General features: G+C 32.1%; 2 protein-coding genes across 2 annotated transcripts; one reads left to right on the top strand and one right to left on the bottom strand.

Annotated features, from left to right (window-relative positions):
• Nucleotides 1–1,926: 1,926 nt before the first annotated feature.
• HELRODRAFT_108230 (hypothetical protein) lies at nt 1,927–6,331 on the bottom strand. The gene is made up of 7 exons (XM_009031021.1): nt 6,049–6,331; nt 5,465–5,617; nt 4,550–4,631; nt 4,260–4,316; nt 2,996–3,148; nt 2,569–2,700; nt 1,927–2,356 (listed from the first exon to the last, which is right to left on the bottom strand). The coding sequence occupies exons 2-7, from the start codon at nt 5,479–5,481 to the stop codon at nt 2,204–2,206; spliced, it is 594 nt and encodes a 197-aa protein (XP_009029269.1). The 5' UTR covers nt 5,482–5,617; nt 6,049–6,331; the 3' UTR covers nt 1,927–2,203.
• A 7,603-nt stretch (nt 6,332–13,934) lies between these two features.
• On the top strand, nt 13,935–22,149 carry HELRODRAFT_189650 (hypothetical protein). The gene is made up of 10 exons (XM_009031020.1): nt 13,935–15,230; nt 15,347–15,425; nt 15,892–16,035; nt 17,098–17,188; nt 17,579–17,760; nt 18,413–19,134; nt 19,509–19,589; nt 20,680–20,847; nt 21,041–21,124; nt 21,222–22,149. The coding sequence occupies exons 1-10, from the start codon at nt 14,742–14,744 to the stop codon at nt 21,255–21,257; spliced, it is 2,076 nt and encodes a 691-aa protein (XP_009029268.1). The 5' UTR covers nt 13,935–14,741; the 3' UTR covers nt 21,258–22,149.
• Nucleotides 22,150–24,361: the final 2,212 nt, after the last annotated feature.

Genomic DNA, 24,361 nt, shown 5'->3' with positions numbered 1-24,361 from the left:
CCTAGTGCATGAAAGTCCGGTCAACAGTTTTCATCAAAAACAGGAAAGGATGCAATGTTCATCGTGCATACTTTTGCTCGAACATCAATCAACACTTCTGCATCCCGTTTCTGACCGCTAGCATCATCTCAACGTTAAGTCATTACAGGTTCTATAACAACAACAAAATTAATTAACCAATCGATTAACTATTAGAACAATTCACACATTATTAAAAATATAGCTAGAAACCTCTAGATTTATTGAATCACATATTGCAACTTGTTTGTTACGTTATTAAATAACTATTCAAATAATAATTCAAATAAAACCATTTAGTTTTATTGTCTTAATTTTCATATTACTCGAAAATGTTTTATTATTATTATTAGTGTATAGTTAAAAGAATTCCTTTCTCATCATCTATTATTTTTATATTTTGTTTATAATAGAATTAGTTTCAAGTTTATGTTTATTACTATCCATAATCCTTTTCTATTGTGTATAGGTGACCCTACAAGTTGATACTTCGGGTCTCCTAGCGAAAAACTGTTGTTATTTTGCTGAATAAAACTATTTTTGAATTGAATTGAATGTTAAGCATAAGATGAGAAATTGATTACAATTGTATATATATAATATATACATAATAAATGCTATATATATACAAATGCCATATAAATATTTATATATTTTAAATATATATACGTATTTATATACACATACAATCTGTTTAAATAATTAATCTACCACCTATTTTGTTAAATAATCATAGATTAGTATTCACTAATCTAAAATGTTAATAAACAAAAAAATGTATAAAAAATATATGTATGTGTATGTATGTTTTAGCCAAATCCTTATGTATATTTGTCTTCAATGTATAAGGCTGTTTTAATTAATTAATAATAAAATCAAATAATAATACTGGTATTATTATTATTATTATTATTATTAGCAATTAATATATTTTTATAACAATATCATCTACAATGACGATGATAACGATAATAATAAGTAATTGAGAGACAATACAAATTTTAAAAGTAACATTATATATTGATTAATTAATAAATATATCAATAAATAAAAATAAATAATACTTTGACCTATTGGTGTCATCAAATTTTAATTTGGAATGGTGCTAAGATGAACACTTAAATAAATAAATATACTAAATAAATATAAAAACAAATAAATATACGAATAAATAAATGAAAAAACAATAATGTACTAATTAATAAAAAATAGATCTAACATATAGGCAATTTATCGTATACATACATACGTATACATATATTATATATATATATGTGTGTGTGTGTGTGTGTGTGTGTGTCTGTTCTAGAAGACACACACACATACACAATTATATCTTTACTAAAATTATATATATATATATATATATATATATATATATATATATATATATATATATATATATAATACATATATTATATGTGTGTGTCTGTTCAAAAAGCTGTATGTTATTATTTATAAAAATAATTTGTCTTGAAATTAATTATTTACCATCAAATTAACCTATGCAATCAACAGTACATCAACGCTGCCAACGCAAATTCCATCATCTCATTCATCACAATTCCCCATTATAATCATCATCATCATCCTCATCGTGATCATCATCACCGTTATCATCATCGGCACAGTCATCGTCATAATCAAAAATGTAGCTCCTATTTTACTCCTAGTTGAATAGTTTGAAAAAAACGATTGATTGATAAAATGAAAAAAAATATCTGCTATGAAAATGGAGAAAGAATTTAAATGATTGTATAGAAGCTAAATGAACAATTGAACATATCATTATTCTTCACGAAAACACACACACAAATAAACATAAAAAGCAGTGTGTATGTGTATGAGTGTATGTCAATCAATCTTCGTTTTGCGTCCAGAGACCCGGTTTCCCGAGGTAGGACGTTGTTTTCTTTGCCATCAACTTTTTCATCAGTGTATGTGTGTGTATGTATGTATGTATATACGTACGTACGTACGTATAATGTATGTACGTCACTATGTGCTTGTTGCTTGTATGTGTATCTTCAAAAAAAATTTGTTTTTAAATTTAAAACCAAAAACTTCATTCAGGGCCAGCAAGCAAACTTGACAGACAGGCCAACCATCAATAAGTGAAAATAAATATTTTAAAAATTCTTCGATTGTTATTGGTTGGCTGTTTGTCAATCACTGAAAAAATCAATTATGATTTGTGGACAGAATCATAGGCTGGAGGAGGACCACTAACGTCCTTCATATTGATCTTCGACTTTTCCGTTGGCTGGGTCGTTATGACGTCATTACCGAAAGCGTCTGCAGCCCCTGTGCTGTTCTTCGACGCTTGACCTTCCTCCTCCTGATAATGATGACGACGGTGATGATGATGAAGACGGTGGTGATTGTAGTGATAAGTAGGATAATAAGGAGTGCAAACTTAATTGCAATAAATACTAAAGATCAGTCAAACAGTAATATTAATACAAAAAACAAATCTTAACACAGTTGATTAAAAAAAACACTCCAATAATAAACGATGTTAATGAAGAAGAGAAGGAAAGATCCACTAACCTCGAGGTCGTGGATGTTGACGTCATCATCGTGTGGCTCAGGTTTGTACTTGCCGCAGCAGAAGTTGCAACAACAACAACAGCAACAGCAGAAGTAGCAGCCGGTTAACAAGCAGCAGATGAAGAATAAAGCCTGATGGTGTTGACGATGATGGTGGTGTAAAATGTGGTCGGTGTTTATGAAGACGATGATTAAAAAAGTAGAAATGATGAAGACAAAAGTATTTGAAATAATGATACGTAGTGAAGAAAATGCTGATGATAAAAATTATGCAGAAATCCTACACCCATCCATTTAACCATCCACACATTTTGGCATCTATCCATCCAACTATCAACCAACTCATCTATTTATCCATCCATCCATCCATCCATCCATCCATCCATCCATCCATCCATACATGCATCCACACATTCATCCTCTGAACCTTGCAGCAAGGTCCGGTGAGTCTGTAATACGTCTTCAGATTCTCCTCACCAATTTGATCGGCCACTCGAAGACCCATGGCTCCGTACTCGTCGTAGATTTGTCGTTTCGTTGGATTGCTGAGCACCTGGTTGGCTCTGTTGATCTCTTTGAACTGAGTTTGTGTTACAATATTACTTCATATTTCATCTTCATCTACTTATTTATTACCCTCACTCAGTGAAATATTACAATAATAATAATAATAATAATAAATAATTATAATAATAAATAATAATAATAATATCATTTATGAAACGCCAGTGCAAGTGACTGATGCATCCTTGGAAGAATATAATAATTAATTAAGCACGGCAAATGGATAAAAATAATAAAAAGTTTGATGGTTAAAACAAATAATAAAACAAATTTACAAATTACAATTACAGTTGTTTAATTTAAAAGCAGCATCAACATAATGAGTTTTCAAGGTTGATTTAAATTCATGAAGGGAGCTGGAGTTTCTGATGTTAGGAAGTAGAGAATTCCAGAAGATAGTGGCAGCATGACAAAATGCACATTTTCCAATGTTGTTTGATGAAATATTGGAATAAGCAATGGAGAGCCTTGACAGAGCGAAGATGTTGATTGTTCGTATTTAGACGAAGAAGACTATCGAGATATGTCGGCAAACAACTTGAAAACGATGATGGTTATTTTATATAGAACACAATTATGAAATGGAAGCCAGTGAAGGCATTTTAAATTTAATGTTGCATATATTATAAAATGAGGCAGAGCATCGATAATGAGCACAACTCTGGCAGCCCAATTCATCAGCCTCTGAAGATGTGTTTCCTGCTTCTGGAATATGCCAAACATTATTGAGTTGTAGTAATCAAGTTTGGAGAATATCAAACAACGTGCTGGATTCCCAGCCAGGTCAATTGATAAAAACTGTCTAACACGATGTTTTTCCCTAATGTGATAATTGTAATACATGCCCATGCAATAGATTTAAAATGATTTGAAAATGTCAGTTTATTATGAAGAACAACACCGAGAGTCTTTAATGCATCACTGACGTGGATGTCAGTATTAACAATCCTGATTGACGACAGGTCACGTAACTTGTTAACAGAGTGAAGTGAGCCCATGGATTAGAACAACGTGAATTGTACAATAACAATTATTATTATTACAATACAATATAAAAAAATACCATACAATAATAATATGTTTATTGTGAATAATTATAATTTTGTATTCAATATCATCATCATCACCTTTTCTGTAGCCTCGATATTGTTGGGGTTCTTATCAGGGTGATACTTGAGGGCCATCTAGGTAAGTGGAGGGGGGAAATTTTATTAACTATTACCTACCTACCTACAATCATTCAATAATCTTATTATTAGCTAATAAACCAATCATGAGCTAGTAGAGAAAAGATATATGAATAAAAAAAACAAATATCTATTAAAAATCATTAGCCCAATATTTATTAAAATTCATTAGCTTAATTATTCATTTAATTAATTAATTAAATAATTTGATAAACAATTAAAGGACTGACTTTTCTGTAGGCTCTCTTGATGTCATCTGGAGTGCAGGTTTTCTGGAGTCCGAGGATTTCGTAATAGTTGATGCTATCATGGCTGAAACAAATAATAATCAGCTGTTTAAATTATTTAAAGATGTAGTTAATAGTTTGCTAATAAAATAAAATATAATAAAAGTTTGCTAAAATAAAACAAGTTTACAATTAATTTTAAGATGCATAGGAATGTCTCAAAAAATGTAGTGATTCAAATAGCAAAAACATGTTTTCAATTAGATTTTCATGTAAAACAACAGAGGCTTAGTATATGGCAACAGCTCTTGAGATCAGACTCAAAAATCAAGCAGTGGTTAGAGAATATCTAATAAAACAGTGCAGGCAAACATAACTCTGTGTAGGCAAATTAAAAACTGTAGAGCAAGAATGCTTGGGGACCAAGCTTATCAAATCTGAAGATAATGCAAGCAAGCCTGTATAAATCTTCCATCTCAATGACAAATATTTTTGCAGAAGTATATAATAAAAAACTATTTAGTGAAGATGAGATATCAGATGTCGTTGAACAATTTTTGAAGTTTCAAATTTATTTATCTGTTTGTAATTGATTTATATTTAGTTAACTACTTGAATTTATATTTTGATTAATTCAATTTTTACAAATTTATTTCCATTCTTTTAATGTGTATTATTTTTTAAATCATGTTTATTTATCTTTTAAATAAGCAGTTTTGTTAAGCTTCATTTCTTACACAATTTCTATTTCTTATTTAATATTTATCTAATTTATTAACAAATAAATAACCAATAATAATAAATGATTATGTTATTACAAATTTTTTTGGTTTTTAGATCTTTTGGTAACAAATAATTTATTAATAATCTATAATTTAATAATTAAATAGAATTTAAATCCATGATTTTTTAATTAACCTGTCTGGAGGAGTCATTGTAAAAGATTTATTTCAATTCTTATATTTCTTTATTTTGGAAGTTACAAAACAAACTCTTTATTTAATAATGTGAGGCACCAGCAGAAGATGATATTTGAATGGTGTTTGACTCTCCAATGCCACTTGTTAATTCCTGTTTAATTTAAAATTAATTTCAATACGATACAATGGAGAACAGATAACCATACATGTAGATAAAAAGTGAAAGTGGATAATTAATTATAATTACGGTAATAATAATAATACCACATTAAAATGATTAAATTAAGGTCGTTAAGCTTATTAATAAAAATTAATTATTAAAATAACAACGCTAGTACAAATTTGAAAAAAAACGAATTTGTGTAGAAATAAATAAAAAAGAAACAGAAAGTGAGGTAGCTGCAGGCAGGTGGGCAGGCAGTCAGTAAACCGCAACCATAAATGGAAATAAAATACTCGGAATATAACTGTTACTATGTTTAGTTTAACCAACTTACTAACAGATAGAAAATCGAAAACGGATGTGTGACACCATGAAAATAAATAAGTAACAAGAACTTTGAAATAATTATAAAAGTAAACCCCAAATTAGTTCTGAGTAGATATTCTCTTGTTTCTAATTAAAATTTCATGATTAGTAGATTTTAAATACAGAAGCAAAAAACTGATCGAAGACAGTCTAGGAAAGTCCAAGTTGTTTGTGAGCGTAAGGAACACGCGTTCGGCTATTTAGCAGAGAGAGAGAGAGAATGGCTTAATGGGATATTTTATTGCCTTGATTCTTGGTGTGACCATCTTGATTATATCTTAATAACTTTTTAATATTCCCAGACACTAACATCAAGACTATCATTGAAATGTTTGTTTTTCAAAATGTGTTAACATGTGTGGTGCTTGCATAATAAAACATGTTTCCGTTATATACGTTTGTTTGAATATATATTTAACCTTGCATCAATCCTGGATCAAATCCGTTGGCTAACTGGAAAAACGTACTAAGTTTAAAAATTGCACTTTAACATTCAAGTTTATTACCGGCTCGGCATCGATTAGGATTTATTTATATGATACTGCATTCTATAAAAATTGGATCAATTTTTTAATGGTTCCATTGACTCAATTGAAAATAAGATTCAAGAATTTGGCTTTCCCAAATCTTGCAATGTAAAGTGGACTTTCAAACTCTTTGCATGATCTTACCTTGAGTTATTTAACTTTTTAAGAATATGCTAAAAACTTATTTGTTTTACTGTAATTGAACTATTGTAATTTTTAGTCAGTTGTTAATTCCATAGTTATTCTTGTTATTCAGTTTTAAAACTTGAATACATTTTTCTTCCTCATTTGCGTTAATGTTATCAATGTTGCTTTGTCTCATTTTGATACTTTTTACATGATTTTCAAATACTACATGAAAAAGTTTATTAATTTCTTGATCATAATTTGTATCAATTTCATAAAAAATATATGCCCGAGTCCATGTTTGCGGAAAATATCATTGGGTAGGTATATTATGAAACTTACTACGTCTGCGGTAAATAAGGCAACATACCTTTTTAACACCGCATACATTTATAAAAATTTAATAGGTCCACGGTCAAATACAGCAAAATGTCTTTTTTTTAACTTATTCGATGATAATTACCGCTGCGTACAGTAAAATTATTGAGTGTGTGGTAAATGCCGCAGCTTCTGTGGCAAAACATCCTATAGGCGGATAGTCAAGTCACTCATAGTTTAAATCAGAGAAGAAAGAAAAAATTGAATTTCATTTTAATGCATTTACAAAACTTGAAGATGTACAATGTTTCATAGATTTTAAACTATATTTATTGGTTGCAAATGAGAGATGTACTGGTATAGGCCTACATGCACTTGAGAATTACAAATCATCGAACGATGTCTAGGGATGCAACATCGTCCTTAAAAACATCGATTCAGCATAGGTTAATTTTATTGTTTCGTAAGATTTTGGTTCAGCGGACCAAAATTTTGAGAGTGTTTTCGAGTCGAGAAGTTATTTGAGAGTTCGACTATCAATAAATCGGCAATAAATCTTTCATAAAATATCGATGTTAACATCGACGTTTGGCAAATATTGATATATCGTTTGTATCCATATCCAAAGACATGTTTTATTTTCCATAGACAAAGGTTTATCGCGTCTTTAGCATTTTTTAACAGTTCAACGGTGATATTTACAGTGGATGGAGATTTATCCAAAATATATACACATTTCAAGTAATTTCGGACATGGTGCTGTGTTTTATACAGTTTTAATATTCAAAAACAAATTCATTTGATAGTATGAATTAGTTTTTCACTGCTTGTTATAGACTATGTACTCTGATAATAAAAAAAATACGTTTAAACACAATGCCAAATTGCACAAACGAGCACTTGTCATGCTTAAATGCGTTTCAGCATTACTTTCCCATGACACAGTTCTGGAATTTTCCTTCACTCAAACTTTAAGCTTTTGTGCTTAGAGTTTGAAAATGTCCGCTGATTTTTGCAGTTTTTAAATTTTGTTGTTGTTTCATAATATAAGTAATTTCAATTTTTATAAGCATTAGATCCCCTTGCTGCGCTGACTTTAACAATAAGTTTAGTCAAAACATTTATAATTATTTGTACTAGATGCATTACAAGTTTGGCATTCATTAGTGCAGTATTTAAAAAAAATTAGAATGTGTTACAGTTTATTGGAAATATATCCTGGAATGTAGATGTGGACATAAATATTACTGAAATCAACCATTCCTATCAGTAAATCAGACTTGGTCAAGTCTACAGTGCGGTTTAGCAATAGGTTCAGGGCTAGAATCAGGAAGACAATAGTAGAGCAAGTTACACTAATCAATCCCAGATAAGACTAAGGATCTATCAAGAAAGCAAAGAGTAGAATCGTCAAGAAAAGGCAAAAAAATTTTATTCTACATAGATGAAAGTAAGAACTTCTGGCAACACTATAATCTGAGAAGAAAGAGATACTAGAATCAAAGATAAAGCCTAGACTACAAAACTTGTGAGAAACAAGTTGCATTGAAACTACCTAAGGCACATTATTATTTCATGATGTCATCAAAAAAAAGGAAGGAATAAAGAAAATATTTTAGTTTACATAGTTGCATTATAATTAGTTATTAAGCTGTTGTAAATTTTCCTCTTGAACATTTTTTCGGATATTCAAACTGGAGTTGACATTTTTATTACGAATAAAAATGATTTTACGTTAGACGTTTAATCCTCTATCTTTAGATATCTAAAATATTTTTTGCTCTGATTTTTAACTCCCAAAATGTTCAAAAATTTTAAAGCAAGAAATGGTTTTTAAATGAATCATAATAAAGACGTTTACAAAACCATTAAATTAAAATGTTATAAAAAATAAAATGAAAATATTTAGAACAAAAATGGGATCTGAACACGGGATTTCCGAGTCTCCCTAAACTGCAAGTCCGACATATTTGTCTCGTTTGTCTATTGATAAATCCGGTCGTATGTTTTGATTTAACAGATAACAGACGCACAAGCACACACAAAACACACACGTAAATATTTTTAGTTTTGCTCGTTTTTTTAAAAAATCCTAGTTGAATATTCATTGGAAATACTTGAAAAAAGAAAATTGACAGAATTACAAGTCATCAAAATTATTCGTTGCGTATTTTTAAAGATCGGAATTAATTTGTTTTCAGACATACATTTCAAAATTATGTTAAATTGTTGAATTTCTCAAATTGTAGTGATGAGTTATGATGAAAATGTGTTTGTGTGATATTGTTGCATTCAAATGATTTTTTCAAACTGTAAAATTATGTTATTAATAAAAAATCTCATTTATCATATTATTTATTATAAGAAATTAGATGTTTAATTAGATTATAGGTATTGTAATGAAGATGATTCATTACAAATCAAACAATAATTTGTTGATTGTTACAAAATGTTCAACAATACCTGTTAATGTGCATTGTAAAACATTTTATTAAGTGAAATTTGTTACAATTTGCAGTATACGGTCAATGTTATAAATAAAAAAAATGATTTTGTTGATTGTTATAAAATGTTCAACAATACCTGTTAATGTGCATTGTAAAACATTTTATTAAGTGAAGTTTGTTACAATTTGTAGTATTCGGTCAATGTTATAAATAAGAGTAATCCCTTGTAAAAGAATAAATTTGCTTTGACGCATTTGTTGCAGAATACCTTTGTTAGGTTGTTAAAACTCTTTAATTAGCGCTGCTGGTTTGCAGATCATCATAGTGAATCGTAATCGATAATAAGTCTTTGGGCATTCGAGTATTTAAAGGATGTATAACAACTTCAGCTACGCTACGTAATGTTATACCCGAACTTAAACTTTACTCACGAATTTCAAAAGTGTTTATTCCGTAATTTTAAGATTTTGTGAAATATCTCAATTTGACATTTAATTCAAAACGTTCAGAAAAGTATTTCAGGAAAGATTGTTTCGTAAGAAACTTTAAAATAAATAAACCTTTTAGTCGGTTTATACGGTTTAAAAAAATTGAAAAATTACCGTAACTCGAGGTGCATCCCAGAATACAATATGAGCGGAAAAAGTTTAATATTGGTACGTATTTTGAATTTTGTATTTACTTTTGTATTTTGGATGGAATTTTAATTTCCGTAAGTTGAAGAAGTTTTAAAAATGTCCATTTTGTCATTTGTGATAACTAAATTATTATTTTTTAACTTTTAGGATAAGGAAGACACCTTTTTACATTGGAGTATTTTTGATGAAGAAGCAATGGATGAAAGTAAAGGAAAAGTATTATTACAATGGGTAAGATAAGTTTTTAAAAAAATTCATTTTATCTTTCACTTCAAAATTTTTGTTAAAAACTAGTTAAAATATTTTATATTGTGTAATAGTTATTAATATATTCAAGGTAAATTAAAAATTCTCATTTATTTTATGACATCATTTTTATTTTAAAACAAATTCTTCTGCAGTGTTCCCTAATTCATGGTGAGGAAATAAAAACGTTCCAATGTTTAAACGATGGTAAAATCCTAAAGGACTTGGCAAGTATGATTCCCAAAAAATGCTCTTTCAGAGAAAGGCATAAACATTCTGAAAGCGAAAATACTTTGGAAAGTGTAAGAGCTCATCTGGAGGATGTTTTCCACCGACCATTAGATAATTATTTCAATATTTATAAGGCTGGTAATGGAGACTCATTGGAGTTAGGCAAAGTAAGTTAAATTTTGCCAAAGATTTTTTCAAGTAAAAATTGTTCATTTTAAAATTCTAAATATTTTTATTAATTCATTTATTTTGTAGTGCTTGTTGCTTATCATCATTGCTGGCATAAACTCTGAGAAGTCAGCCATATTTGTGAATTCGGCCATGTCTTTGGATCAACAATTTCAAATTGCCATTAAAATATTACTACAGAAAGCAATTCCAAAAATGTCATTGCTTGAATTGAATCCGGATTTTTATCAAGGCCTTTTAGCAGAGACAAATGCCATCAACAGCAAACCCAGTGGATCTTCAACTCCTATATCAAACAGAATTAGTAAGTCATTTAAAATATTATTTGAGTATTATAATTATTTATTGAATAACTTTGATATTAATTAATCAAATTGGCTCAACTATTTCAATGAAATAATTTGTTTCAGGTTTTGATATCAATGAAGCAAACATACTGGCAAAATATTTTTTCCCATATTCCTCTCCAGTTAGCCAGTCTCTTGACGAGTCTTTAAATTCAATGATTACACAAAGAGAACAGAGACTCAAAAAAATACAAAATCAACTCATAGCTGAACAGAAACTAAGGAGTGAGATACAATTTGAATTGCAGCAAAAAGAGTTGATGGTGGATCAGAAAGATGAAAAGATAACAGAGCTAACAGAAAGACTAAACAAGTGTGAGAGAAAATGTGAAAAATTGAAAAGTGACTACAATTCAATGACTGAACTGATACAATCTGATCACAAGACTACTGAAGATGTGAAAAATGAAATAAGAAAAAGAAATGAAGAATTATTGAAGGAGGCAAACAATTTAAAAGAATCAAATACATTTTTAGAGAAAGAAAATGATAAGCTACATGATGAATTAAATAAGTTGCGGTCGAAACAGGCAAGTCAAAATACAATTGATAGTCTTCGCAATCAAATTTCTATGCTTTCTCAAGACAATTCTGAACTACAGGATAAAGTCATTGGCCTTAATGAAACTATAAGCGAATTACAAGTCATCATCAAGGATCTGAGAGATGAAGTTGCAGAAAAAAGCTATGAAAAAAACACACATTTTGGTTGCAAGTCATTAGATAAAAGTCATCTGTCTGATTCAGGAGAGTGTCTAGGTGAAGTTATTGAATTGAATTTGAAGGACGAAATTAATGAACTGAACAATCAACTGAGCAGTTTAAAACAAAAAACTGCAGAACTAACAAATGAATTATCATGCCTCACCAAAAAAAATGAAAACCTTCAATTCAACAATGCAAAATTTCAGCAGAATGAGTTGAAGCTCAATTTACAAATTAGTGAGTTGTTTACTGAAAGAAAAATTCAACTTGATTCAATTAAAGAATTTAATGAAGCACTTGAAAAGAAAAATTATGAAAACCAGAAAAATATTGATGCTGTGCTGCAATTATCCAATGAGGTAAACCATTTGAGAACTGAAATGTTGAAAGAAAGAGAAATCTATCTCAAAGCTGTAAAAGAAGTTACTGAATCTTTTCATATGAAAACTGTTGAGAACCAGTCAAACATTGATGCCCTGTTGCAAACAACCAATGAACTGAATAAGGTCAAGTCAGCTCTTGAAATGAAAACTGAGGAGAACCAGTCAAACATTGATGCCCTGTTGCAAACAACCAATGAACTGAATGAGGTCAAGTCAACTCTTGAAAGGAAAATTAATGAGAACCAGTCAAACACTGACGCACTGTTGCAAACAACCAATGAGCTGAATGAGGTCAAGTCAGCTCTTGAAAAGAAAATTGATGAGAACCAGTCTAACATTGATGCCCTGTTGCAAACAACCAATGAGCTGAATGAGGTCAGGTCAACTCTTGAAAAGAAAACTGAAGAGAACCAGTCAAACATTGACGCTCTGTTGCAAACAACCAATGAACTGAATGAGGTCAGGTCAACTCTTGAAAAGAAAATTGATGAGAACCAGTCAAACTTTGACACTCTGTTGCAAACAACCAATGAACTGAATGAGGTCAGGTCAACTCTTGAAAAGAAAACTGATGAAAACCAGTCAAACATTGACGCCCTGTTGCAAACAACCAATGAACTGAATGAGGTCAAGTCAACTCTTGAAAAGAAAATTGATGAGAACCAGTCAAACATTGATGCCCTGTTGCAAACAACCAATGAGCTGAATGAGGTCAGGTCAGCTCTTGAAAAGAAAACTGATGAGAACCAGTCAAACATTGCTGCCCTGTTGCAAACAACCAAAGAACTGAATGAGGTCAGTTCAACTCTTGAAAAGATAACTGCAGAGAACCAGTCAAACATTGACGCCCTGTTGCAAACAACCAATGAACTGAATGAGGTCAAGTCAACTCTTGAAAAAAAAACTGAAGAGAACCAGTCAAACATTGACGCCCTGTTGCAAGCAACCAATGAACTGAATGAGGTCAAGTCAACTCTTGAAAAGAAAACTGATGAAAACCAGTCAAACATTGACGCCCTGTTGCAAACAACCAATGAGCTGAATGAGGTCAGGTCAACTCTTGAAAAGAAAACTGAAGAGAACCAGTCAAACATTGACGCTCTGTTGCAAACAACCAATGAGCTGAATGAGGTCAGGTCAACTCTTGAAAAGAAAACTGAAGAGAACCAGTCAAACATTGACGCCCTGTTGCAAACAACTAATGAACTGAATGAGGTCAAGTCAACTCTTGAAAAGAAAACTGATGAAAACCAGTCAAACATTGACGCCCTGTTGCAAACAACCAATGAGCTGAATGAGGTCAGGTCAACTCTTGAAAAAAAAACTGAAGAGAACCAGTCAAACATTGATGCCCTGTTGCAAACAACCAATGAGCTGAATGAGGTCAAATCAACTCTTGAAAAGAAAATTGATGAGAACCAGTCAAACATTGATGCCCTGTTGCAAACAACCAATGAACTGAATGAGGTCAAGTCAACTCTTGAAAAGAAAACTGAAGAGAACCAGTCAAACATTGACGCACTGTTGCAAACAACCAATGAACTGAATGAGGTCAGGTCAACTCTTGAAAAGAAAACTGAAGAGAACCAGTCAAACATTGACGCTCTGTTGCAAACAACCAATGAGCTGAATGAGGTCAGGTCAACTCTTGAAAAGAAAACTGATGAAAACCAGTCAAACATTGACGCCCTGTTGCAAACAACCAATGAGCTCATTGAGCTTAGATCAAATATTGAGAAGAAAACTGATGAGAACCAGTCAAACACTGACGCCATGTTGAAAACAACCAATGAGCTGAATGAGGTCAGGTCAACTCTTGAAAAAAAAACTGAAGAGAACCAGTCAAACATTGATGCCCTGTTGCAAACAACCAATGAACTGAATGAGGTCAAGTCAACTCTTGAAAAGAAAACTGAAGAGAACCAGTCAAACATTGACGCACTGTTGCAAACAACCAATGAACTGAATGAGGTCAAGTCAACTCTTGAAAAGAAAACTGATGAAAACCAGTCAAACATTGATGCCCTGTTGCAAACAACCAATGAGCTGAATGAGGTCAAATCAACTCTTGAAAAGATAACTGCAGAGAACCAGTCAAATATTGCTGTCCTGTTGCAAACAACCAATGAGCTAAATCAGTTCAGGTCAACTCTTGAAAAAAAAACTGAAGAGAACCAGTCAAACATTGATGCCCTGTTGCAAACAACCAATGAGCTGAATGAGGTCAAATCAACTCTTGAAAAGATAACTGCAGAGAACCAGTCAAACATTGATGCCCTGTTACAAACAACCAATGAACTGAATAAGGTCAATTCAGCTCTTGAAAAGAAAACTGATGAGAACCAGTCAAACATTGACACCCTGTTGCAAACAACCAATGAGCTGAATGAGGTCAGGTCAATTCTTGAAAAGATTATCTTGATAAACCAGTCAAACATTGACGCACTTTTACTAACAACTAATGAACTTAACGAGGTCAAGTCAACTCTTGAAAAGAAAACTGAGGAGAACCAGGCATGGAAAGAGAAAGAAGAAATTTATAAAAGTGAAATTCAAGATTTAAATAGAAAAAAAAAGGATTCAGCAGAAATGGTGTATGAAATGGAAAAAAAGATAAATAAACTTGAAAAATTGTTAGAAGATAAAGATTCAAAGTTCGGAAACATAGATCAAGAGTATGGACATCTACTCACAAGATACAATGAGTTGAGTATTCAATTAACAAATGCAAGAACTGATCTAATCTTTGAAAAGGAACAACAGTTGGCCCGGGCTGAAAAGGTAGATGTTAAGTATTACACAAAGAAGGTGACTAGTCTGGAAGGAGACATCGAAAAGATGAAAAACGAGATAGAGGTCGCAAATGGAAACAAACGAACTCTGGAAATCGAGAAGGAGAAAATTATGAAAGAGCTTCAGGAAATGACAAAAAACAACCAGTTCAATAAGCAGCACCATGCTGACCTGCAAACACTGATTGAGGCCATGCAAGGGAGATTTTCCAAAGCAAACGAAAGAAATGAAATATTGGGGTCCAAAGTCAATGAGCTAGAAACAAACAGAGACCATTTAGAAAAGGTTATTATTTTGTGTTTCTTTCTTGTTAAATGTTGTTGATTAAATTACTTATTTATATTTTTTTACTATTCATTGTAAATATAACATTTTTGTAACTTTCACCATTTAATATTCAGGAGGTCTTGAATCATATCAAAGAGTTGAATAAGTTGAGGAAGGATTTTGAGAAGGAAGTTGCTCTCAGGAAGAAAAAAGGTTGCATTATTTTATAATACACTCAGTGCAACAAGTTCGCAATAAGTCAATGTCACAATCACAACCGATGCAGATCAGCAAATTAATTAGAAAAATCTTTTTTAAACTATTCAGCAATTTATTGCATTTAATTAGTGTAGTTGCAGATTTTGTATATTATTTTCAGTTTTTTTAATTATTTAATTTCATTAACTCTTATTTGAAGAAAATTTTATTGATGATCTTGTTTCTTATGTCGGCTGTTTTTAGGATCATTATGGTAGTTTGTTAGCATTTTATCACATAATAAAAGTAAAGAATATTTAATATAAATTGTTTTGTTGTTTTTCTGCATTTGTCATCAAATGAGCATGCTACAAGCTTAGTAAATTGTCATGGAAGAGAATAATGTGATGACTAAATTGTATTAATTTTAATTTTGGTTTAATAATAATAATAATAGATGAATTAAAATTTGTTATTTCAGACGAAGAAATAAATGTTCTTAAAAATAAGCTGGCGGTTCTTGCGAATCGACCAAAATCTTTAACCCAGAAGAACCCAGGTTTGACCTCTACCCGACAATCCATGTCGAGGTCATCCAGTTCTTCGACTATTAGTTCTTTCCAAGGTTGGCTTCTCAGATTTCAAATTTAATCCTTATAAAAGAGCATAATTTATGATTAATAACTTTTTTACTGTAATTTGAATAAAATTTTCAGTCTTGTTTTTTGAAAATTTTCATGAGAGCTGTAGTTTGATAAATTAGCATGTTTTTTTTGTTTCCAAGATTATAAATAAAATGTTTTATAAGGTTTGAATATTTTTATAAATGTCTGTGTTATTTTTTGGTTGTTTTGAATGTATATTAAATTGTATGTTATAATGAGCCTGTAATTACAAACTAAAATAAAAGCAGCTACATTGATTAGTGCTAATTTATTGGTGGGATTACGTTTTCTTCTCATTGATTTAGAATAAGGATGGGCGTAAACTTCTGCCACTATCTTCGTTTTTTAATATATTTGTTGAGTTTGATAATTTTTCGCAGCCAATTTATTACATTTTCTACCTAATTTGTATCAGAAAACGTGGAAAACAATACTAAAATGACGATGCCATTATTGCGTGTGTGCATTGGTGATGTTAATTATATTGTAGTACGACATCCAGAGCTGGTGTCTAAATTAATGGGCTGCCACATTAATACTCGTAAGTTATATACTTGCTCTGCATGTGAGCACGGAACTCAGTTCAGCGAACCACGTACATCGTGAATTTATCATTGCTACATTCTGTTTACTGTAGAACACGATCGATAACATTACTTGCAGTCCAAAAATTATTTCTTCAATCTTAAAGGTGATCTTTTAATGTTAAATTTTAACTGCTGCAACCTGAAAAAAATGACAGAGTAAGGGTCTAGGTCCTAGTTTTCAAAACGTTGAATTCATGTGAATTCATACAAACTGTAAATATATTATTGACTGATAATTGCATGTTATTGATATCATTATAATTAAACATGATTTGAGAAAAAAAGTGAAAATATAACTTCAGGTACTCCATTTTAATCAACTTTATTATATGCTGGAAAATCATGATTAAAACTTTAATTTGTGGAGTGCTGGCCTACGTTCAAATTGACGGATAATGGCCCAGTTATATGACCAAATTTAAAATTTATTTTTAGACATTGCTCATTCAAGCATCAACAAAATGTCGACAAAACCACCAATACATCAACAACATCTGCCAAGCAAAAAGGATGGACAATGGAACAAGTTTGCATATGTTTTGTTTCAATTTCTACTTCTGTTGTTACTTATCTGATATCTTTCCAACTCAAACAATTTTCAGCTTTATTATTAAGCTAATAATTAATTGTGTTGATGACGTTTTTTCTTCAATTGTCAGTATAAAATATATATTTAGTTTTTTTTTCTTAATTACTGATTGACAGGAACGTAACATATATGTATTTCTTTGTTTTCATGTGTTAATTATTTAAACAAGCCCATCTATAACACTTGTTATAAACACCTGCCTTTCACCATTCAAGGAAGGCGTTGAGATATATCAAAGAGGGCATTTAAAACATGTCGCAGCATTTTTACTGATTTGCCAAACTAATTGAATAATAAGATTATTTAAAAATATATTGCCATATCCAGTTATGGAATTTCGATAACTGCTTCACCATTGACTCCATCAAATTTGACATCATCGTCATCTGGTTGTCAGTTTCTGATTCCAGTTGCATGCGCTCCCAAATCAAAGTCGACGTCAGCTGTAGGTCATGATCCAGAAAGTAGGGATGTCCCAGGTGGTCCAAAAAATAATAATCCCGTTCCAAGTAATTTCTTCATTTTTTTGCAACTTTTTGTTGTCAAATTTTAGATTTAGCGGAATCACGATTAGAGGATTTGGACTGTTTTGTTAGTTATTTGTATAAATAAATAATAACAAACATAAGAATGTACATATAATCATAAGGGGTCAGAGAAATTAGCTCACTCAGTAGAAGTGCCATGTCTCGCGCTGTTATTACTCAGTGGCATGGTTCGAATATTGTCTGCCCGAAACTCAAAGACCATCATACCCGTATGATGCGGTGCTTGCGCGTGCATACTTAATGTGTGTATATGTGCGTTGTGTGGGGTAGATAGTGTACATACAGCCTTTGTGGCGAGAAAGTTTAATTATAAGTATAGAATGACATATAAACAGTTCTGCGTTTCACAGAGTTTCATTATAAAGAATAAACAAAGGTAACGTTAAGTAGGTGAGTGGCTGGCTGGGTCTGGGATGGTCTTGTCTTGTTTTGCAGCTAACTTTTAGATAGAAAACCAAAATAATGATTTGTGATTCTGCAAATTAGTCACAGCGTTGTGTAATAATGTTTGCTTTAACAAATTTATTATTCTATTATTTGTAGTTAACAATAATAAAAATGACAAGAGATAAATTGGTTGAAGAATGACATTCATTTCATCGCCTCACTGCAGAGGGCCTGGGCATGATGTTTTCAAACGACGACGAGCCCGGCGAGGATGTGAATTGGTGTTTGGTGCAACAACAAAATAAGATGACCAGGTCTCTGCACAACATACCCTCCCCGGGCAGTAACTTCACCAGTGGCAGGTTACACAGCACTGTAGAACCATCACGTCGTTTGTCATCAACCAGCCAGAGATCTGCTACATTATCATCTCTACCACAACAAACGCAGGATGGACAACGGTCTCACGGCAGCATCGACGATAACAGTTTCGCATTCTCTTCAAGTAGTCGACTGTCGTTGGGAGGCAGTAGCAGCAGTCTTTCGAACGCTCGTCGTGGGACTTTTGTACTCAATAACATTCCAGAGACACCTGACGAGAACAGGGTGGACGAGTTGAAGAGAAGAAACACGTTGTGCCTGCCACACCTCAAGTCAACGTACCCACTCGAGGAGCTGCCCGTGCCAGTCCCAGAGGATGAGTTGAGACGACCTTCGGTGGCCTCGTCAAATAATCCCAGCAACAACGATAGCAGAGGTGCTCAGCAGTTCGTGCACCATCGTAACGACGAGAATAGAGATCCGATGTTGTCGAATTTCAGAAGGGTGAGGGAGGAAGATAATCGTCACCGGTCAGAGACGAGGCGCACCCTCTCCGGCGTTGACATGTACAGCAGTGATAGGGATGTGCAGAGAGGAGATGATGACGTATACAATAAAAATATAAAAGTGTGTTAATGCTCGACCTCGTCCTTGTTTTAATATTATTAGTATTATATGTATTAATTTGGTTGCTGTCAATATGCATTGGATCGTGCTGTTGTGTGCTGTTTGTCAGGCCTCTACTTCTAATTGTGATTTTTGCAGAACTTTTTATTTTTGTACGATAGTCAGTTTTGATTTGTCCTTTAGTTTTTTTTAAATGTTTTTTCGTTTTCAATGAAATAAAGAATTCATTTACTTTATAATAATAATTTTCTTACTTGAAATAATGTCGACAATTTCGTTTGATATCAATTTGTAATGTTAGTTATTGATTGGGAATAAAATGAGTAATGATGATAATTCCAATTAAAATAATTGCTCCACTAACCACATCGCAGTCGCCTGGCAAGCGATCCCACAAAAGCTCGTTGAGTGGATCGGGCAAGAAAATATTTCGTAGTCTCAAGATGAAGAAGGAGGTGGGAACTATGTGGTGGTGGCGGTAGTGGTGGTGGTGGTTGTGTTGTTATATGTGCTGGTTTATTTTGTCAAGTTACGCTTTGATGCATTGCTATTGAAACTGGTGGTCGTCGATTGTTATGCATTCAAATTTGTTTAGAAATGTGGGAAAGCAAATACTTCAACTAGATAGACTGCAGCACTTGAACTGTAGCATCGCCCCATTCCAACGTAGATCCTGCACCGTGGTGATCCTAGGTTATCCCATCATTTCCAGCTTCTTTCTCCAGTCCCTCCATCGCTTGTTTGTCTTTACTCTGCAATCTAACCGCATATGTGTTAAGTAAAAGAAGAGGTTTAAAAAAGCATGTGTGATGTAGCAACGATGGGCAGGTCACTGTTATGTGCATGTATGATGAGTGAGGATTGCTAGTGAAAAGAAATAATGTAAAAAATGGTTGTTGAGTTTTTAGGTTGTGCAATAGAAAGTTCAGACTTGAAACTTGCTGTCAGGCAGGATGAAATAATTAAGTTAAGGAGGACTAGGGGTGGTAACGTTTCTAGGGAAATGTTGGATGTAGATGACTTGAACATTAAATATGAAGACAGAAGGAAAGTAAGAACATTATTGATTGTTCAACAAGATGGGAGATAGGAGAGTTGACGTAAGACCAAAGTGATGTGGGTGGGTTGGTGGAGAAGGAATGGTACAATGAAATGAGAGAGTAGAGAAGATGGAATGTACGCTGATAGGGTTAGGGTTAGATTGTATGGTTAACGTACCACAGATTATGAAATCACGCGTAACAAAGGTTAAACAGAATGCAGTAATGTAATGATTGATAGGTTGAATGATCTGCGACGTTTGAATACCGTTCATTCGCTGTCTGAAAGACATGTCGGAAGAGAGTGACTGTGCAGTTGAGGCGTTGGTGTATGGCAGCGAAATAAAATTCGGGACTTGTCATTGTTGCTTTTATATATATGCACATACTATTACTCCTTATTATGATGTGGACAAATGCAACGTCGTGTTTTCATTCTATTTTATTCATTTTTCTTTTAGAACGTCAATTTCTGATTTTTATTCTCAATTTTTAAAAAATACAGAATTTGAAGCAGAGCAGCAACGACAGCAAGAAACTTCGCATGCAGCGGATGCAGCCCCTCATAGAATCCGGCAACTCGCCCGCCCCTTTATATTATTACAATGGACCATCTGGGGACCACGACGTCAGTACCTTGACCAACAGCTCAGATGATTCCATTCCTAAAAAAGTATGGCCACTTTAAAAACTTGCTACGTTAGCTGTGTTTTTAATTTAGTGATCATTATATGGATAGATCGGAGCCTAACTGTTCGTAACGTATTTGCTAAGACTTCGATGATGATTAATTAATTTGTTAAGACAATCATTGTAACAAGTCAGGTTTATTTTAAATATTTCATAATTATTTAATGTTTCACAAGCCGGTAGAGAGCAGTCTAGCTTACGACATCCCAATAACACCGGTTCAACGATTGAAGAAAACTATGATTTCACTCATCAAAAAGGTAACCAGTCTACCCCCTTTATTACACGCTAGTAGTCATTATCTTTCTTTCCTTATCTCCCTAATTATCAACATTATTTTCTCAAAATCTCACCAAGCCGAAAAATCCCTTGGTGGACAACATGGACGTCTGATTGAAATGAATTCTCCCTCGTATGAACATCTACTGGTTTGAAGTTCACAAATCTTATGCTAAGATAGATGATCATTTTGAAAACTTTGTTAGCATCAATTGCTTCAAGTGAAGTTCAACTGCTTTGTAGTTTAACATTTCTACATTTATTTTTCTCATTGTGTGTTTTTATTTTATTTTTTTTATTTAGTTACGTATATCAATATATATATATATATATATATATATATATATATATATATATATATATATATATATATAAATTGAAAAGTTAAAAGAAATTTTATTAACATTTTACCTTCCCAGTTGATATTATATCTACGTAACGTTCCCCATTTAATTGATTAATATTGTAAAAGAATGCTGAGTTGAAAAAGTTGGATGATGATGATGTTGGAGTTGGAGAATGAACGGTCTTCAGTGCTCTTCATTACGAAGGATTTGTTGGAGGATCTGATTGAAAGCGCTATATAAATTGCGCTTTTAATTAAATTCGTTTCCTTCATTATATGCATATACGTTTTTTATGATTTTAACGTGTGTATGTGTGATATAAAAGAAACAACGAAATATAAGTAGATGTTAGCACGATGTGTTCTTATAAAAAATGATCGTTATGTCAGTTATTTGTACATGCATGTGTATTTATTGATTTTTGCTTTATCTTTAGACAGACTTATATAATTAAGCATATTTTTGATGTACATTGTCTAATTTGTACGCTATATTAATCTTCTCATGTACGATAGTGGGCTTCCATTCTATAACAACGTTAACAAACTTTATGACTATAAATACAATTGTATCATACATACCCTTTGTTCTCTATGGTGTATCTCCTACATATAAATATATATTCATATATTAAAAATATAAATTTGGTAAATAAATAAAATTCTGTTTTTCGGAGATGTTATCTTATGTTTATTTATAAATATGAAGAATCACGTAGCAGCGCGAGAACATCCTGACTCATTATAATTTTTAAAATAAGTTTTGTTACGATTGTTGGAAACAAGAAGAAAACTGAATCAATTGTGTGTGTGTGTGTGTGTGTGTGTGTGTGTGTGTGTGTGTGTGTGTGTGTGTGTGTGTGTGTGTGTGTGTGTGTGTGTGTGTGTGTGTGTGTTTTGGATAATGCAAAAGTTGTGAGTGAAGTATTTTCATCCTGTCCGTGAGGAAACTTTTCTGCGTTGTTTGCTCGTTTTTCTCTGTTTTTGTAATAAAGCAAGATGTTGCTTAGAGACAATGTTGGTAACTCTAATTGTTTTTGATGAATTCTCCACCAAGAAGTATGCAATTCATTTCTATCCAACAATTTGTTATCGAAAAAAATCAGTCTCTTGTTTATTGTGTCTTACATCTAAAATAGGCGAAATAACTTTTTCACAATCATTGTTATGAAAGTAAAATAAATGATGGCTGAATTGAAAGTTGTTCTATTCGGCTTTTAGCAATGGCCAAACCAAACTTTAAATTTCGACCGAATAAAAATGGATAAAATGAATAATGTGAATAAAATGGATTAAAAAAATGTTCGATAGCTGATTCGGTTGGTTGGTTGGTTGGCTGTTATTTTCAATGCGTCTCTTAAATCACAGACTCTTAAATCCTGTCTTGTTGAATGTTCTCAAATTTATGAAAGCTGTTTTTTAATTTATAGACAGAATTATCTTTGAAACCTATGTGCTGCAAGGTGTTGAAATCAAAATCAATAACTAGTGTTCTTGAGCACTTTGAAAAATTGCTTGTTCGTCATTAGTATGGTTTTACTCATAGGAAATGTACTGTTTTGTAAATTTAAATAGTTTAATTGCATTTGCTTTTATATAATTGTTTAAAACAATTTAACATATAACATCGTAGGAATCCTGTGAAGGTGAGCATTTTCGTTTCAATCTTTCGGCATTCTTAGAATCTGTTCGCATGATTCCTGTTTGGTCTTATTTTTCATGTTGGACAAGTACTCAACAAATGTTCACCCATATTTTTTTAACTGAAAAATGGACTATTTGTAAGCTTTGCACTTCAACAGCTTTCTGCTACAAAACGTTATAAACGATACTGTTATATATATATATATATATATATATATATATATATAACAGTATCGGCTTCTCGGCTGAGCGTTGATATTTACCTCTTAACAACCATAATATATATATATATATATATATATATATATATACGTGTGTGTATGTGTGTCCGTGTTTGATTGTATATATACACATATAATACCTTACAAATTTAGTTCACTTTTCTGTACAAAAAAACTTGATATATATATGTGAAGCTATATATATATTATTATTATTATTATTAATAAAAAATTTAATAAAGCGTTAATTCAAAGGATCTCAAAAGCGCTATCAAAAAAAATATCATGGCATAATCAACATAAATAAAAAGTTAAAATTAAAAATTATATATATATATATATATATAATTTTATGTATTATATATATGTATGTGTGTGAGTGTGTGTTATATTTATAGGCGCGCAATTGTGAGTTTGTCTGATGCATGCTTTTTACGGTGAACAAATTATTGTTATAGATAGAGGTGTACCAGTGAGTTTTTTGCCGACCCACAATTTATTTCAACCAATAGTCCTAAATAAGTTTGGAATAGAATAGATTCTTTATTGACAGCTGTGAACTTGAAGCGGTGAACATGAAAGTCATCTTCGTTTGCCTGGCTCTCTTTTACGTTGTTCACGCCCAGTTAGTAAAAAATTATTTTCTAAAAATGACAAATATTTTTTTCGTGGTCCACTTTGCATGGATCGTCTTTACAATGTTTTATTTTTTACTATCTCCTTCATCAACCCCGAAGTTTTGACTGGAAGGAATGGCCTGAGCTGAAAGGAAAAGTGAGTTGCCTGCAGCGTTTTTCACTCCCAACATATGCCCATACAAATCACACATTACATTCTGTATGGTGATAGATATATACAGTGGCGGATCTAAACAACTATGACGGAGAAGGGATTACAATTTTGGAAATGTTTATGTTTTGGAGTAGTGTGGCAAAATTAGACTGGCAACCTTTTTTTTACCCCGAGCCCCCCACCCTAGATCCGCCACTGTACATGTACATGTTCCA

This window comes from Helobdella robusta (genome assembly GCF_000326865.2).
Source record: "Helobdella robusta unplaced genomic scaffold HELROscaffold_7, whole genome shotgun sequence".
Classification (NCBI taxonomy): domain Eukaryota; kingdom Metazoa; phylum Annelida; class Clitellata; order Rhynchobdellida; family Glossiphoniidae; genus Helobdella; species Helobdella robusta.
This window is presented reverse-complemented; position numbering and strand designations above follow the sequence as displayed.